Source organism: Chenopodium album, chromosome 3 (assembly GCF_948465745.1).
Source record: "Chenopodium album chromosome 3, dcCheAlbu1.1, whole genome shotgun sequence".
Classification (NCBI taxonomy): domain Eukaryota; kingdom Viridiplantae; phylum Streptophyta; class Magnoliopsida; order Caryophyllales; family Amaranthaceae; genus Chenopodium; species Chenopodium album.
The window spans coordinates 77836145-77854732 of NC_137836.1; the positions used below are offsets into that span (position 1 = coordinate 77836145).

The 18588-nt window shown below is 30.9% G+C and overlaps 1 protein-coding gene, 1 long non-coding RNA gene and 1 pseudogene across 2 annotated transcripts; all 3 read left to right on the forward strand.

Moving 5' to 3' along the window:
• The first annotated feature begins 2231 nt into the window (after positions 1 to 2231).
• LOC145625438 (uncharacterized) lies at positions 2232 to 2771 on the forward strand. Its single transcript, XM_081678479.1, has one exon. It carries the CDS (start codon positions 2232 to 2234, stop codon positions 2769 to 2771), a length of 540 nt encoding a protein of 179 aa, XP_081534605.1.
• A 371-nt stretch (positions 2772 to 3142) lies between these two features.
• Positions 3143 to 7560, forward strand: LOC145617748 (uncharacterized; annotated as a pseudogene).
• A 3316-nt stretch (positions 7561 to 10876) lies between these two features.
• LOC145617759 (uncharacterized) lies at positions 10877 to 13638 on the forward strand. The gene is made up of 3 exons (XR_014107779.1): positions 10877 to 11011; positions 12582 to 12643; positions 13483 to 13638. It is a non-coding gene; the product is annotated as an uncharacterized LOC145617759 (long non-coding RNA).
• The last annotated feature ends 4950 nt before the right edge of the window (positions 13639 to 18588 follow it).

Consider the following 18588-nt stretch of genomic DNA (forward strand, 5'->3'; position numbering starts at 1 on the left):
TTAAGACGTTCAACAGATTAATCATCAATAATCAATCATTCAATAACTTAATACTAAAGCAGACACCAAAAGTGACGTGTGTCACATCCTGGTGCTATTTTTTGCCTCCAAAACTCCCTCTCCCTTTTAGTCATTTTTTTTTTAATATTTGTATATTAATACCACTATAATAATATAATTCTATATCTTTTATATTATTTTTATAATAAATGTGTTCCTGTTTAACTGGTGTCCTTATTTTTAATCGTCTTTTTTACGGAGTATTATAAAATTTTTATTGCCGGGTTTAAGTCACCATTTTTTCCGGTTCAGATGGGTCAGTTAATAATCGGGTTTGAGTCGGTGTTTCGGGTCGGGTCAACTTTTGATACCTCTAATCATAAGTCGTATTTAAACTGTACGTATTATAATAATTTAATAAAAGTTTGCCTTAATTTAGAATTTTTACTCCCTCTATCCCATAATATAGTTCCTATTTTTCTATTTTAGAGATCCAAAATGTTGTCATGTTTCTATTTTTGGATAGTATTTAAAGACAATTTTATTCTCATTTTTTAATTTTATTCATTAAACTTTCTAATTTACCCTAAATTTCCTACTTACATTTTTTATTTTATTTCTTTACTTTCTCTATCACACTTGTGTCTATTGTACTTTTCACTTCCCCCCCCCCCCCCCTAAATTATCCACTTGTTTTTTTTTTAACTTTTGTCCAGTTTTTTTTTTCTCTTTTTAATGAATTTTTTCCACATCTCCTCCCATATCTTAAATATTGTAGAAAAACACAATAAGAATTATATTATGAGACGGAGGGAATACTTTAATACTTAGAAATATATTATTATGATGTTGTATACTATAGTCAATTTCCTTAACCTTATCACGCGGCTCCATTTATATTACTACTTCCGCATGTCCATGGCATGATCTAATATCTCTGACTTTTACCATAATAAAAAGGACTTACCTAGACTTTATCTAGGGCTCACGAAGTCTGATCCGCATTGGCTCAAATCTCTATGATTAAATATCAATACTCCCGCAATAATTTTTGTTAAGAAGATGAAGTTGACTAAGTGATTACTAAATTACCAATTTTTATGAAGTGAGATTAATTTGGATCATGTATGAATAATGTATGCAACTATTGAGGGAGGTGTTGGTTTAATCTACTTTACTTGTATGTGAAGGTGTGTATCACATCATGCTGACCCTTTTGCCTTTCGTCATGTCATTTTGATTTAATGAATTCTTTTTAAATACTAGTGAGGTTTGAATGTCATGATTGTCAATATATGTACTCAACCTATAACTTTTTCTATAGTAAATACAGTAATTATATTTATTAGAAAAAAGTTTTTTTAAAATATATAAATTTAATCTAAGCTAACAAGTTTTCGCATGATTGTAGTATTTTTCTGAGTAATATATAGAAGTTAAAGAGTCTCGTACGTACAAATAGGAATTACTACTTTTCTCGTTTCTTAAACTTATATTCATATGGTTTGACTGCTTTTGAGAAATTTATTGTGTTGAATCTTGAATGAGATGAAACTTTTAGAGTTGAAGAGAGTATTCTGCAGATGATCGAGTATTTACATTTTTTAATTATTATTATATATTGACAAAGGCAAAAGGTAACGAACGTCCCGCGCCGACGTGATTTTGTTATGCTTATCCAAATTAATACCATTTTACGTAATATTTTTAAATGCTTATCCAACGCCCCGGGGGCGTTCGTTAGCAAAATCCATTGACAAAAGTTGTTAAGTTAAATATTATAGAGTATATAATAGCTTTCTAGACACAACTCACACATGTAAAATACAACTTACAAGTAGTAACTTTGGGGGCTGACAAGTTACACTCCATTATTTTAGCAATAACCACTGCTTTTAATTTTGAATAATCAACAAACTACTTGGTATTAAAATACTCTATTTAATTTTAACTTGTCAATTAATCATTTAATTAACAATACTATACTACTATTGCTAGACTGCAACTATTAGTAACATGATTTAGCTTGGCTTGCTTGTAGTCTAATTAATCGGTTGTTGTAAATCAATAACATGTAAGTAAATTTTGAGTCTTTAATTAATTTTATTTATTACACTAATTCACTTACTCCTACAAGATTGGAGTCTATAAATTGCCATCATCAGTAAACCAATAGAGCAACCTAAAAGAACACCCCAAATTACTACTAGTTTGAAAAATAATAAGAAACCATGACAACTTCAGAGGCCGTAGAAATGGGGAAGGAGCTCTACTTGGCAGCCGCGAATGGTGATGTAGAGTTCCTTGGAGAAGGAAAGAGTAAAGAGTATTTACTTAGGAAAACCTACGAAAAAAATAACATCATTCACATAGCAATTAGACATGAACAACATGATTTCATAGAAGCATGTCTAGAAAAATTTACAATTAGTGAGATAATTAGTGGGAATTCCAAAGAAAACAACCCTCTTCATATTGCTGCTGAGGTAGGTAATTTATTGATAATGAGCTTAATTTATGATTATATTGAAGAGAGGATTGAAGGGTATGTAGGTGAGACACCTTGGAAAGTCCAAAACTTTAGAGGTAATACTCCTCTTCATGTTGCTATTATCCATGAAAATGTCAATATTGGTAAATTTTTGTTGGAGAAAGATCCTTCTTTAGCTTCTATTGTCAACAAGTCAAAGGAAGCACCACTTCATCTTGCAATCAAACAACATGTTAATTATAGTAAGTTACTTGTATATTCTCCCTTTGTTTATTTGTGATTGATTGAATAGGCGTTTTGTGTAATAAGCATGACAAGTTTCATTGATTTATGATAAAGTATAAAACATTTAAGCCCAACAGGCTCCTGAGTGAAGGGGCGTGATAAAGTATAAAATATATTCCTATGACTCAACAATCAGTTTAAGCTTTTGGTTGAGATAATCCACTAACAATTTAAACACAGAGGAAGTAAACAAAATATCTAAAAATTATCAAGAAGCTCTTATACTTTGGCACTTTTTTGAAGCTAATTTGTGTTGTGTATATTTGCGTTTATCTAGCTGTGAGTGAATCAATAATGGCTAGAGTGCAACAACCACTACACGAAGGAGGAGCAGCTCTAACAATCCGATCAGCACCGCAAGAAGATATGTCAGTCATGATAAAACTTCTAGTTGAGAAAGCGAGTAACGTTACATGTTTTCCTGATGCAAAAGGATTGACTCCTCTTCATAGAGTAGCAACACTCATCACACCTTATAATCTAAAGTTCACGAAGTTAATACTTGATAATTGTCCGCAATCTGCGGAGGTGTGTGATAATACTGGCAAGTCCATCTTACACCTTTTGATCAATAAAATCCCAAACTACCATGAAACATTGAATTTGCTTAATCGTAAAGAGATGTATGCCTTGAGAAATCATCAGGATCACCATGGAAATACACCGTTACATGTTGCTGCGAAGAATATGGACATAAATATGGTGCGATTTTTACTTGAATCCTCGGCCAAACTCAACATCAATAATATGGAGGGTATCTCAGCGGCTTCTGCTATACAACAACAAGATGTACTTCAGGTATGAAACATTCATTATTGTTACTCTCTCTGTCCCAAAATAAAGGTGTCTGTTTAATTGGCACGTTATTTGTTTATGCTATATTTTATACATTATTTAAGTAAAAAATTAGTGTTAGGCCCGGGCGATGCCCCGAGTTACTGCATTATTTCCATGACAAAAATCTTTATTAATATTTTATTTTTATTGAATGACATGTAATATGGTAATAATTTAGTGGCTAATTAAAACGGGAATCCCTGTTTCTCATGGTGAGAAACGAAATTTGTTTCTCATGGGGCATTTTTGTGAATAAATCAACAACTTTTTCATTATTGTGGGTTCTACAGTTGAATAAAGTTGAATAAATTTGTTGATTTATTTACGAAAATATTAAAACGTTGAAATTTAAACCTGAAGATGTGAGTTCAAATCTTCTAAGAACCATATTTTTAGACATTGAGTGAAAATCGGATTAAATGAGAAGAGCGTCACGTGGCACCTAAAATTCATTAGGAACGCCTTGAGGAGAGCGCCACGTGGCATCTTAACTTCTTTAGGAACGCCTTTAAATATATACTATAGATTATGGTCAAAGTATATATGTGAATAATATAAAAAAGTCAACTGATTTATTTATTTTGGAACAAATGGAGTAAATATTGTTGCAGTGTCGGTGGAATGGTGGATAGTAGCTACTAGCACTCTCTAATAATAGAGTATTATACTCAGAATAATATTTGAACATATTTGTTCTAATTATGACATTTATATTTCAAACGAGCACTATGAAATATTCCGTATATAATATATATGTAGAAGAATATAATAAGGCCTTGTTCACTTAACCTTATTTTTGTTGTTCTGAACTGAAATTATTTTTACTTAATATTATTTCTTTAAGGTGAAGTGAACAAGACATTACTCCTTAATGATTAATGATGCAGATGCTGAGAAAACGAATATTGACGAGGGAGGAAATTGAAGCAACAGACAAAGCAAACATAATCATTCTAAGGGAAAGAATGAGCAAATTAGGAATGGATTTCTTACTCTCACAAGATTCAAAGGGAAAGAACATACTTCATAGAATAATGTTGATTAAGAAGGAAAGCCGTGTAATGCTAGACGACTTTGTGAATTTCGTTGAAGAAGCACTCCAAAGCTTTCCATCCCTTATTCGTCAAACAGACAGTAAAGGAGACACTCCGATTCATATCCTTGTGCGAAATCATCCTGATACCACAGTCTATGTTGCTTCAGGAGATCAAGATAATGCGCGACACAATGATAATGATGGTAACACCGATTATGTTTTCTCAACATTGTGGCGATCAAATCTTTTGCCATTGTTGCTAGAGAAGTGCAATCAGTGTATCGTTAAACTTGAAAACAAGGCTAGCGTTAAGGGAGCTCGTTTCGACTCACCGTGGTTGGTGCAAAATGAGGATGGTAATACAGCTCTCCATGAGGCCCTCAAATCAAATAATAACATTAATTTGGTGAAACGATTGTTAACATATGATCAGAAATCGGTTAGTGTGGTTAATAAAAATAAAGAGACGCCTCTTCATCTATTCGCTTGCCGTCCAATAGGTAAGTGCATACAATACTTGGTTCATTTCATAATGTTCGTTTCATTATTCATTAGCTTGGTTCTAATATTTTCACGATATAATAGTTACTTAATTTCAATGTTAGAAAAAAAAAAATTGATATCTTACACCGACATATTTACACATTTTTATGATGTCTTTTAAGTAAATTAAATGAGTCAAACAAGAAAGCTAGGAGTAGTATGTTATTCTTTTACATTCAAATTTGCCTAGCTTCTTACTGTAAGCTTAGTTATTTCAAACTTTTGTAAGTATCTCTAATTATCAATATGTAAAAATTATTAAAAGTTAATATTTTGAAAATATACATTAAGATGAATCGATCTAACAAGATCTATCTAGCATGACATGACAACATATTTTCTTATCCATAAAGTCAAAATATGTCATCTAATTTGAAACTGAATAAGTTTGATATCAAAAAAAAAAAAAAAAAAAAAAAAAAAAAAAAAAAAAATTGTTTTTGAAACCTCGTAATGGGTTGATATCAAAATATCTTAACTTAATGAATAAATATGATTATCGATAGAGTATGAAACATATTTCTAGGCCTCAACCATCAGCTTAAACTTTTGATTGAGTAGACTTTTGGTTAAGTTGGTTCTCTAACAATTATTTTACTCAAGGCATAGAGCAATTCAAGCGAGAAGACATTAAGGCAATGGTGGATGCAAATGTCCAAGCGGCCTATTCGCTCGACAAGAATGGTCTCACACCCTTACTAAGAGCAATAAAAGCCGGTAACTATTCCGCGGCTGCAGTGTTATGCAAAGCTTCTCCGGAAGCAGCAAAATCCGGTGACGAGAATTGCCAAACATACGGGCACCTCATTGTAAAACATCCATCAGAATACTATTTTGCTCGCCTTTTTCAAGATAAGGAATTAAGAGATCTGTTAGAATCAAAGGACTCGAATGGAAACACACCATTGCATCTGGCTATCATAGATAACCGGTTCGATCTCGTACTGTTTTTCCTTGAGTTTTGGAAAGAAGAACGTAAGTCGTCTAAGGTGAAGAAGGTTGAATGGGTGTCGAAACTTCTAGAAATACATAATAAAGCTGGTAAAACTCCCAACGATCTGATTGCAGAATTACCCAGTCTTCCTTCCAAAGTAAGTGCTTCCCTTTTTTTTCAAGTTATGTTGCCTTACATATATATGTATTCCTTGTATTTCTTGATACTTTCTCTGTTTTTAGTAAAATTGCAACAGTTTGATTTTTAAATTATTTGTATATGAGCTTTGTCTACAAATCTTATTGATATATTAAAAAAATAATAAAAAAAAATATAAAAGAATAAGGAAGTTTAAAGGGTAGGCATGATACAAAAAGGGGGACAGAGGAAGTAGTTTATATGTGTATTGTCTTAGTAAGGGCATGTTCTCATTGACTGAACTCAGCTGAACTGAGTTCAACTGAACTGAACTGAACTGGATTGAACTGAATTTCAACGTAAAAGAACAGGCCCTAAATATGCTAGTCACAGGGGCGGATACAGCTAACACTAAGGGTATGCAAGCATGTTCACTAAAATAAGATGCGAAGTATATAGCAAGGTGTTTCTTAAGCTTTCCTGAATTGTCACTCTAATCTAGAGTTTGAATCCATTGTTAAACCTTTTTTTCCCAACCATTATTTTTGCTAACTACAATATTTTTAAAATTTGATTTTTTATGCAAACATGTTCGGATCATTGACTATTAAGTACAGAATTGTGCACACCCTACATGTGAATCCTAGATACGCCACGTACTAACTAGTCAAACAGTTGCAATTTATAAAAAGATAAGGATGTTTATACGATCAATGAGCCAGTCTTGATTGAGTATAGTTCCTATCCATTATTTTTTACTATGTAATTAATTGAATTTCATGTCTTTATCGTTCAGATCAAGAAGAGCATTCTGGATGAAAAAGAAATGATAGGTGTTCTTAGCACATGGGGCATTCCTTCAAGAGAGATGAAAACATATGTGAACACAATAGGTATTATAGCAGCTCTTTTGACGACAATAACATTCACAACAGCATTCACCGTTCCTGGTGGGCTACTCGAAAATATTGGGACACCCGTTCTAATAGAAAGCTTAGAGTTTCAGTTTTTTATGGTATTAGACATATTAGCAATGTGCTTATCAATGATGGTTTTATGTTGTCTCCTTTGGATCATGGCTACAAACAACCGGAAGAATTCAGTGATGATACTCGATTTCAGTGTAACATTGGTCCTAGCATCATTTTGCACAACACTTTTTACATTCATGGCGGGTTTGTGTGCAACTACCTTGCCTTTTAAAGCATGGATGGCTTACGTTACTTTGGGTCTATGCACTTTGCTTATATTGCTAGTTTACAAAGATATCATCATCAATGTGCTTATTCCTTCTAAAAATGCTATTGTGATTTTTGTATACAAGTTTTTCTGCTCTTCTTGTGTATTGCGTTCAAAAACGAACTCAAGCAATCGAGCTATAGTAGGTGGTGATCTACAATTGCCTCGCCAAGGTTCCGTTTTTAATGTTTAAGTAACAAGTTTGTGTATGTATTGTATTGCTCTTCAACTGTAACAAAGTTTGCCTTTTTCAATCAATTCAATAAGACGAGTGTTTTATTTAAATTAGAGAGTGAAATTGTTTTATTTAATGAAGTTATTTTAATAGAACATATCTATGTTTATTGAGTAATCCCTCCGTTTTTTTTTTTTTATATGCATCACTTGGGAATGCACATAGTTTTAGGAGACAAATATTATATTGTGTGTGGGTGAATAAATTATTATAATAAAAGTATGATAGGGACCATGAAAAAGAAAGTATGTGAGAGAGAATAGATATTTTATGATTTAAGTGGGGATATAGAAGAGAGAGAAATGATAAAATAATTTGAGTGGGGTTTAAAGTAAGAGAGAGAAATAATAAAATATAGTATAACTTTACCAAATATAGAAATAATGCATATAAAAAAAACACCCATAAAAGGAAAGTGGTGCATATAAAAAAAAACGGAGGGAGTACAAACTTATTTTCTTTAGAGTATTTTAATGAACGATAAAGTTTACAACAAGCTTTACAGCTAGATAAACACAAGTACACAAGTTATTATTTTTATAAAGGATGGGAAGCTCAGCTCCTCAACCCAACTGCTTTCAATAAATTTGAAGTGATCAAATCAGTATAAGATCAGTATAATACCTACTCAATATAATATAATTTCGTCAACTTCGTGTAATTATTAGATAAAAGCTTTTTAGTCATAACGTGCTATGATTTGATTTATCTTAATACTCATCAAAGAAAAAAATAAAATATGGACTTTAAGATTTTAAGTGCAACACTTACATAGTTCAACACCTAATATAAGCTAGAATATTACTAGATCATATATTTGATATTATGAATATAAGACAAAATCTATTAAACAATACGAAGTATATAGATTAATTAAGCTAGCTAGCCAACATACATGCATAAATTAATGGAGAATATAGCTAGAGTTAGTACGAAAATGAAGGAGCTCTATAATAATAATAATAATAATAATAATAATAATAATAACATGCTTGCTTCACATAACGATTTAACACGAGCAACCTAAATTTTAGAGGCATGTACATCTTATCAGTTCGATCTAATGAGAATAACACAAGCATACTAACAAAACCTTGTAAAAGACAATCTGACAAATTCGTTTCAAAACAAAATAGACAAAAAAAAGTTACAATTTTTTAGAACTACTTAGGTTTAGAAAAGGTAGTTATTACGAAGTTGAGTAGAAAAGGTCATAATGACATATGATTAGGCGGCCAAATGTAATCTCAAGTCTTGAATATCACCTTTTAAAACTTTAATCAACTAAGTTGTTGAGGAATAAGTGATAAATGTATTAGAGAATGTTAAACATGTATAGATAAAATAATTAAATGTATATATTACATTGTTGATTTCTTTTGTAATTTTGTTATTAGTTTGTTGTACTTGTACCTCGTCATATATGATATCACATTCATTTATATAAATGATATAATGCGCACGTCGACATGCATGTAATTTGACTTTAGTTTAATGTTTTTTATCGCCTCTAATAAAATTGATGGATAAGAAAAAAATCCTTAAAACTTAACACGTTATTTCCTCATATTGGTTAATACTACTTATAACAATAATTAATTTGATTGTCACAAGTTATGTTGACGTTGATTCTAGTAATTATTTGATGAAGGATTCCATTAATAAGTCACAAATAATAATAATTTTCCTCGTATATAAAAGGTAGACTGAGATAGCAACTTTTAGTGTATTACGTGCACCCAAACAATAATCAAACTATTGATATCATTTACGGGTAATTAATATACAAACTAAGGATAAGCAATGAAGTTGATTGTTAATATTTTTTTATACTATATGTAATTTTTCCTAGAACAATTTACCGGCCATGTCTACAAGATTATTTTCCGCATTTATGGTATAATGTTAGTTATTGTGGTAAGATCATCTCCAATGGTAAGATTTAAGTTTGAGTATTGAAATACAAAATAAGTTGTTTTTTGCCTTCAATGGTGATACCATACCCACTTCTCAATTTAGCAACTCATATGAAGTCTAAATTCTCAATGGTGAGACTCTCTAAAAATATACAAATGTCACTTTCAATTTATGACCCGTCAATTGTTATAAGATAAAAAAATTAAAAAAAAATTGTAAAACTTCAATAAATTACAAAATATATTAGAATATTGATAAGGCCCACACTTTTTGTCAAATGAGACTCAAAGTTGAGTATCTAAACTTAGCAACTTTCTTTTGGAGTTGCTAAGTTTAGATACCAACTTATTGGTATACATTGCAAAAAATACTCTCTCTCCTAAAAATACTCATTTGAGTCTCACCATTGGAGATGGTCTAAGAAGCAAGACTATAGTAGTTCTTCTTATCAGAATAACTAACACTTCACATGTTGGGTGTGGCCCAAATTTTAGGCCCACTGTTTGATAGAGTATTTGTTCATGTTTTAGAAGCTTTTGGATACATGTAACATGGTTGGTACATGCAAGTCACTAAAATGATCCAAAGAATTCTTGACATTGGAAGTAACTAGAAACATAGTTCATGAATTTTCTAGAATATCATGGATACAAAAATGATGAAGGTGCTTCTAGAATCTTTCAAACATTTCTTCCATGCTCCATCTTCAACTATAAATATAGGTCATGGGCATTCAATTAGGATACATACACACACAAGTAGCCATACCTATACACAAGCCTTTCTACTTATCTAACCTCCTTATAATTTTCTACTTGTTTACCTTCTCTATAAATCCACTATTCCCCATTATTTGTAATATAATAATCCTTTGTGAGTTTCTATGTTGGGAGAAACTTGTACTAATCACCCTTTCAAAAAGAGTTCTTGTACACTCTTATTTTCATATAGTGGATTAATTTGGTGCTCGCTGCCGTGGATTTTTTTTATTTTCCACGTTAAATATTATGTCCATTTCTTTACTCTTTAATTATTTTTCCTTTATCTTTCTTCATATTATTTTATCAGTCTCTACATCTTTAATTTGCTTCCGATGTGCACTACTTACCAACCCTAACATCGTAGCAGGTTTAATTAAAACTAGTGTACCAATTCCGATGTGCACTGCTTCAATTAAAACAGATCACGTTACTTTCTTCTAACCCAAAAAATCATCACTCTACCTTCTTCTCTCTCCTCTCATACCATAATTCTCCAAAAATTCCCCAAATTTGATCAAGCAAATCTCCATTTTTCGCTCAATTTGATCAATTTTCCTAATTCAAATTTTCTCAAATCAACAATCTTAACACACAGGTTTGTTATGTATCAATTTTTTTGTTTAGGAAACCTAGATTTTGAATTAGTGTTGAAATTAAAGTTGAATTTGTATAATTTTGATTTAGATCTTGTAATACATGGATTGCTATTTAATTTGCCTATTTTCGATTTCATAATTACCTATCATTTCTCTTGTTCAATTTCTAGGGTTCATATTCTTAATACGATATCAATTTCGTCGCTTTATGGTTTGAATTCTCTACTTGCATGTTCGATTGAAATTTTCTTTTCTCTTTCTTAGGGTTTATATTTCTCAAATTTCGTTGATTTTATGCTGAATTTATTGGTATATATTGCTATTATATCCTGTAATTGTTCTGGTAAATTGGTTTAGGTTTTAACCAATGGGTGCCCTGTTAACAGTCATAATGCTTCTTCTGGTACTAAGCGAGTTGTTCCTATTGCTAACCGATGATTGTTGCTGCACTTTTTTTTTTTTTTTTTTGACAGATTGATGCTCTTCTTCATGATACTGACGTTGGCCCTAATTTGATAATTATTGCTAACTGTCATATAATTTCTATTGTTGCGTTTATGTACTGGTTATATTGTGTTGTTCTCCTAACTTTTTCCCATGATTTTGGTTTACTTTTGGTGGATTATTATATAGTTGGGGATTTTTATGGATTTTAAGTGCATTAGGAAGTTGCTTATTTAGAATTTTTGTAATACCCCAAATTTTCTAGCTAGTATAAACTTTTAAACTTTAATTATATATGTTATTTTAATAGATTTTATAATTATTATTTTCGGATTTGAAAAAAAAAAAACTGAAAACTGATAATTTCCAGAAACTGATTTTAGATAATTTTCAGAAACTGATTTTGTAAAAAAAAAAATGAGAAACCGATTTTCTAGAATTGGTGTTATCGGATAAAAAAGAAAAACAACAAACAAATTCTATTTGAAATCAGTTCTTATCTTGTAGAAGACCTTTTGGATGAATCTACCTTCACAATATTAAGTTTATTAATGCCCAATCTCACGCATCCAAATTGCTATGAGAAAATATTAGCTCCAAGAAGCTTTCTTTTCCCCTCAAATCGATTATTATCCCTTAGTTTGTGTCATTTGCTAAAACAACAAATATAATTGATTGAGTATAGTGGTAAGCCATGATTCTTCTTCACCTATCATTCTTGATAATAATAATTGTTAGCTAACCCACCACGAACTACGCCTTCGTCCCTTGACCTTGAGTTATATTTCTATGGCTTCTTCCGATTCACATTTTAAGGAGTATGGTTTTTATTATTTATTTTTGTTTGTTAAAAAAAAGGGGGGGTTTGTTTGGTCTTCTGTAAATTGTAAGATGATTCTTTCAATCACAGACAACGGTTAGGCGAGCAACAATGGTGGGGTTAGATGAGTAATTGATCTACAAAGTTAGAAAAGTTGGCAGACATCTCTTTTATAAAAAAAAAAAAAAAATCTACTTCCTTTCTTTTTACGTAGTGGTGTATTAGTAATAGGCATCAAGCATTAATGAGGTTGCCTAACCAATTCGATTAGTATACTAAACTAACTTGAACTCGTTTTTTTGTAGACGGAGGCTACTAGGTGAACGTTTCGGAGGTTAATTACCTTGAGTTTTTACGCGCGATCAAGGTAATTTTCAATGTCCATCATCTTTAGAATCCCGTTAGGAAATTGTTTTGAAATATTATGTGTCAAATACGTGCTTATGTAATTATATGTGATGAGTGTGCTATCGTATGATATTATGGAATCATATATTATATATGAGTTTTCAATTTTGTGTACTAGTATATGTAATTTCGAAAAATATGATTATTTGTTATTGTATGAGTTTTTTTTAAATATAATCTTGGGTATTGGATGATTGATTATACGTGATTGATGGTCTATATGTCATGTGGGATGACTATGGTCTAATGATACTGAAATTGAAGTATTGTTACTTGAAATTAAATTGATTTGTGCAATACTTGTGTACAGTGTAATTGCTTGGATGATTTAATCTAATAAAATGTACAGTGAAATTTAATTTAAGAAGGGAAATGAAACCCGAAAGGGTGAAGAACGGGTTGCCCACTAGTAGTTATGGTTGCTACTAGTTGGTTTAAATTATTGTATATTGATGTAGTCTTCCTCCTAATCACTGGGTATTAGTGAGGGGTGTGCACACTAGGGACATTCTGTTTATTTCGTGGCCATTTGGGGTAATGTGCGACCCTCTGTAAAGTAGGTGGTGACAGGGACTAGTACCGGCTTACTGGCGTTCTCTTTCCCTTTCTTAAATAAAGAAATAGTATGTTATGTGACTATTTGAACTTGGTTGAGTATTAAAATATTTATGAGACTATTATTATGTATAAAATGTTTTGAACTAAAATTATTTATTTTACGGGGTGGAGTTGGAATTACTCAGTTTATCTGATTTTTGAGAGTTTTCTCTCTTTTCTTGTTTCTGATTTATTTTGCAGGTTGGTAAAAGGGTACTCGGTTACGTGTGAGGAGACGTTAGAATAATCACGTAGCTAAGACAATTTAGTTTATTCCCAAATTTAATTATTTCCTCCCCATTATTGGTTTCAAAATAATTGCAGTTTTGATGTAATGACTATTTTATTTTGCCACAACTTAGACCACTTAGTTTATTTAAATATTATGTAATTTTTGCTTTGCTTTTATTTTCTACGGAAAATAAGTGTAGCAGTAACACTCCCAGAGTTCGATGGTTGGGTTTTTGAAAGTTAAAGGTTACTCTTATTGTTTTTTTAAAGACTCGAATTTTAGGGGTGTTACAATTTTGATTTAGGTTGTTTATTTTGCTTGTTAATTTGCAGCCTTGGCCCTTCTGCTTGCTTTTGATGTTGTGTCTTCAACTGGTGCCCCTTCCCTTATGCTGCTCATCTACTGCTGCCCCCCCCCCCCTTTTGCTGCTACCTTGCTGCTTCCCCTTTCCCTTCTGCTTTTCCCCTGCTGTTGCCCCTCTCCTTTATGTTGCTTTTTAAATATGGGTACATAGTAGGGGTGTTCAAATTCGGGTACCCGGGTTTCGGGTACCCGAATTATTCGGGTCGGGACATAGGGTACCCGGATTTCCTTTTTTTTTATAAAAAAAAAAAAAAAAAAAAAAAAAAAAAAAAAAAACCATTATACTTGTATTAATTTTAGGTATTTATAATTGCAGTAATTTAATTTTTTTTTTGTTAGATAAACACAAATTATAACCATTAATTTCCCAAAAATAAAATCCAAAAAATTACATCTGATTCCCAATTGAATTGCCAAAAAAAAACAAAAAAAAAAAAAAAACAAAACAAAACAAAGAAAAAAACAGTAATGCTGTTATGGAAGACGAATGGTGCGATAATGGGAGACAAATTCTTGCTTAGAGGAAGAGGCCATGGCAATGATGGAATCAGTCGCCGGATTTGTCACCTGAGCTAAGATTTTCCGGCAACTCACGATTAATCGGAGGAGATGTTGTGGGGTTCTTGAGGTAGACATTGGAGATTTTTGGTGGGGTTTAATGGGGGTGGGAGATTTAGGATACAAAGGAAAGGAGGGAATGGAAATATTAGGTGAAAGTGGAGAGTTGAAGATGGGATTGAGGAGCTCAATTCAAGGAAGAAGAGAGAGAGAGGAGATGCAAGAAGAGAGAGAGAGGAGGCAGATGCGGGGTAAGAGGCGTGTGAAAGAGCCCTAATTTGGTGGGCTGGGCTTAGTTTGAGGAGGTTTTTTTTTTGTTTTTTTTTTTTTTGTTTTTAAGATTTCGGGAAATCGGGTACCCGAATATTACAAAATTCGACCCATGTCCCGACCCGGATTACATGCATTTTTCCCGGGTCGGGTACCCATCCCGAAAAAACAGCTTTTTTCCCCAAATTTCCCATCGGGTATTTACCGGGTCATCGGGAAATCGGGTCGGGACATTCGGGTCGGGTTTTTTTGAACACCCCTAGTACGTAGTATGGAGAAATCTGGTGCTTTTGTGTTGTTTTTTTTATGTGCATGTGTGGTTCAGTTTGTAAGCTAGGTTGTCGACTTGTTAATATGGTTTTTTTTTAATTGCTTTGCTGTAGTGGGAGATCGATGCAAGTGAGTCATTCGTTGATGTTATGGAAGATATCGACCGAGAGATTGCTCTAATTTTTTGCTGTTTGACTCCAGATTATTGGGTGTTTGGTATGATTATTGTGTGCTGCTACTATTTTGAGGCAGATTATTAATGTTGTTCATGTTTGTCATTTCATGGGTGTGATGTATAGGATATAGTGATTAATATTTTCATTAAAGGAGACTGAATTTGTGAGTTATGATGATCCTGCTTTAATAGATTTGAAACTGAATGAAAATACTAGTATGTCATCATCAGATCATTCAAAGGTGCCTGATCTTGCTGCTATGAAATGCAGAAAGAATAACAAGTTTTGGAAATGGTTTTTCAGGCCTCAAAATAGTTCTGCTAAATTTGATGATCATGATTTGAAGTCTTGAATAATTAGTAATCTTCATGTAAATCATTTATTTATTTCCTAGTTTCTATATTTTATATCCATCAACAATCAAATGGTTTTGTTTTATATCATTAATTCCCCTGTTTCATCTTGTGAATGCATGCTTGTTCTGTGCAAGAATTTCATGAACTTATTTTTTTTCATATTTCACTTATTACATAGTTAGATTGCATTGCTAAATTGTCTACAACTTACAGTTTAGGTAGGTGAGCAACTCTGAGCAAGGATAGTTTACTTTTATGTTATTATTGAATACTTGAATATATAGTTTGAATCATACAGCAGAGAGACTATTCTGAATCTGAACTCTTAACTCTGAACAAAGAGTTTAGTTCAGAAACTAGTATATGCATAAAATATATTAATCTAGTTGTATTATCTCTTACATGGCAGACTCATAAGAAAGCTAAGGGGTTGTTTGGAGTTCCATTCATTCACTATGAAACTCTTGCGGTGATATACGCAAAAGACAAAACTACCGGAGATGCAAGTGAATCGTTTGTTGATGCTATAAAAGATATGGATCAAGAGATTGATAAGCAACCATTGAATGTCGAAAGTGATGAAGAAGATGATGTGAATTCTACTCAATCTACAAGTCAATCCAGATAACGTCCCATGAAAAAGTAGAAAGTTTTGTCCTAAGTTGTTATTGGAGAAAATGTTTCAATGGTTTTTGAATGCTTTTTTTTTTTATTTATTTATTTGAGATACTAGAATTTCAATGCTTTTGTAATCAATAATTTATGTGACTTTGCCTATATAAATATATATATATATATATATATATATATATATATATATATATATATATATATATATATATATATATATATATATATATATATATATATATATATATATATATATATATATAGGGGGGGGGGGGGGGGAGGCTCTTGTGAGAATTTTTCTTATGTGAGAATTTTTCTTATGTGAGAACACTCTTTATGTTCTAAATTTTTACTTGTATGTTCTAAATTTTAAATCTAATGTTCTAAACTTTTCCTTAGGTGTTCTAAATTAAATCAAATGTTCTAATTTAGTACTCACATGTTCTAAACCATAAACTAGTTAAGTTTAATATCATAAATTTTAAATAACTTGTTCCAAAATTTTAACTTATATGTTCTAAATTTTAAAATGTGTCTTCTAAGATTTTTAATTATATGTTCCAGATTTTAAAGCGTATGTTCTATTTTTTTACTCATATGTTCTAAATTTTTTACTCACACTTTCTATATTCTATATCATGAGTTTGTTCTAAATTTTTATTCACATGTTCATAATCTTAAATCAGATGTTCTAAATTTTACTCATATGTTTAAAATTTCATAAAGCATATTTTATAAATTTTTAATCACTTGTTCTAATTCTTAAATCAAATGTTCTAAATATATTACTCACATAGATGTTCTAAATTATTACTCAGATGTTCTAAATTTTTATTCGTATGCTCTAAACTTTTACTCACATGTTCTAAATTTAAAATCAATTCTCATATATATATATATATATATATATATATATATATATATATATATATATATATATATATATATATATATATATATATATGGGAGGGATCCGGTGAGAATAGGTTCATATGTGAGAATTCATACTTATATGAGAACTGATCTATAATTTAGAACACGTGAGTAAAAATTTAGAACATATGACTAATAATTTAGAATATATGACTAATAATTTTGAACATCTGATTTAAGAATTAGAACATGAGAGTAAAAATTTAAAAAATTTGCTTTATGAAATTTAGAACGTATGATTAAAATTTAGAACATCTGATTTAAAATTTAGAACGTGTGAATAAAAAATTTAGGAAACTTGGTATAAGTTATAGAAAATGGGAGTAAAAATATTGAACATATAAGTAAAAATATAGAACATGTGAGTAAAAATTGAAACATATGCTTTCGAATTTAGAACATATTACTAAAAGTCTTAGAACACACGCACGTTTTAAAATTTAGAACATATAAGTTAAAATTTCGGAATAAGTCATTCGAAATTTATAACATCTAACTTAACTAATGAATGGTTTAGAACATGTGAGTACTAATTTAGAACATATGAATTAATTTAGAACACTTGGGGAAAAGTTTAGAACATCAGATTTAAAATAATTTAGAACATACGAGTAAAAATTTAGAACATAAATATATAATGGTAATTAGTGTACGTTACTCTACATTGTATAATGTATAGTGCATAGCAAAAGTTAGCCAAGACAACAAAAAATAAAAGGAAAGCTATATGTTTCCAAATTATCTATACCAAACAAGAGGAAAGAGATTGGTTATAATTGTTTACGTTTCCTTAGTAATATCAAACAACTAGTAAGGGTAACATTATATATTACCCTTTCCCCTCCTAATTTGTTTCCATTCCCTTACATTTACAATTTGTTACCAAACGCCTCCTGTGAAGCAACACTGCTACAAAACATTCAATGTATATGAAACATACATGTTAGGGATAATATTAGCTTGTAATAATAAATTAATCATGCTGCATGCATTCAACTATTTTCCTAACTATTGTAAGAAATTAGATTATACCAAAAATAAAAGAAAAATATTTTTCTTGAAATTGATCCAATACTGTAGATAGTGTCAAAAATTGACTCGACTTTAAACAACCCAACCTAACCCAAAATCCTAAATTGACCTTATCCTTAAACATGGAAAATTTTAAAATGCACCATGGTGCATCTAGAATTAGGTGCACCACGCCTATACTTTTGAACATTTAGTAAAAAAATCTGAACAATTGCAAATTTTGAACATGTAGTAAAAACATCTGAACATCACAATTTTTGAACATTTAGTTAAAAAATCTGAACAATCGCAATACATCACGCCTATACTTTTGAACATTTATTAAAAAAAAATCAAAACAATCGCAAATTTTGAACATTTAGTAAAAAAATCCGAACATTGCAAATTTTAAACATTTAGTAAAAAAAATATGAACAATCGCAATGCACTATGCCTATACTTTTGAACATTTAGTTAAAAAAATATGAACACTAACAAATTTTGAACA

Excerpts from the sequence above, each read along its gene's own strand:
- LOC145625438 (XM_081678479.1), top strand. The coding sequence starts at position 2,232 with ATGACAACTTCAGAGGCCGTAGAAATGGGGAAGGAGCTCTACTTGGCA.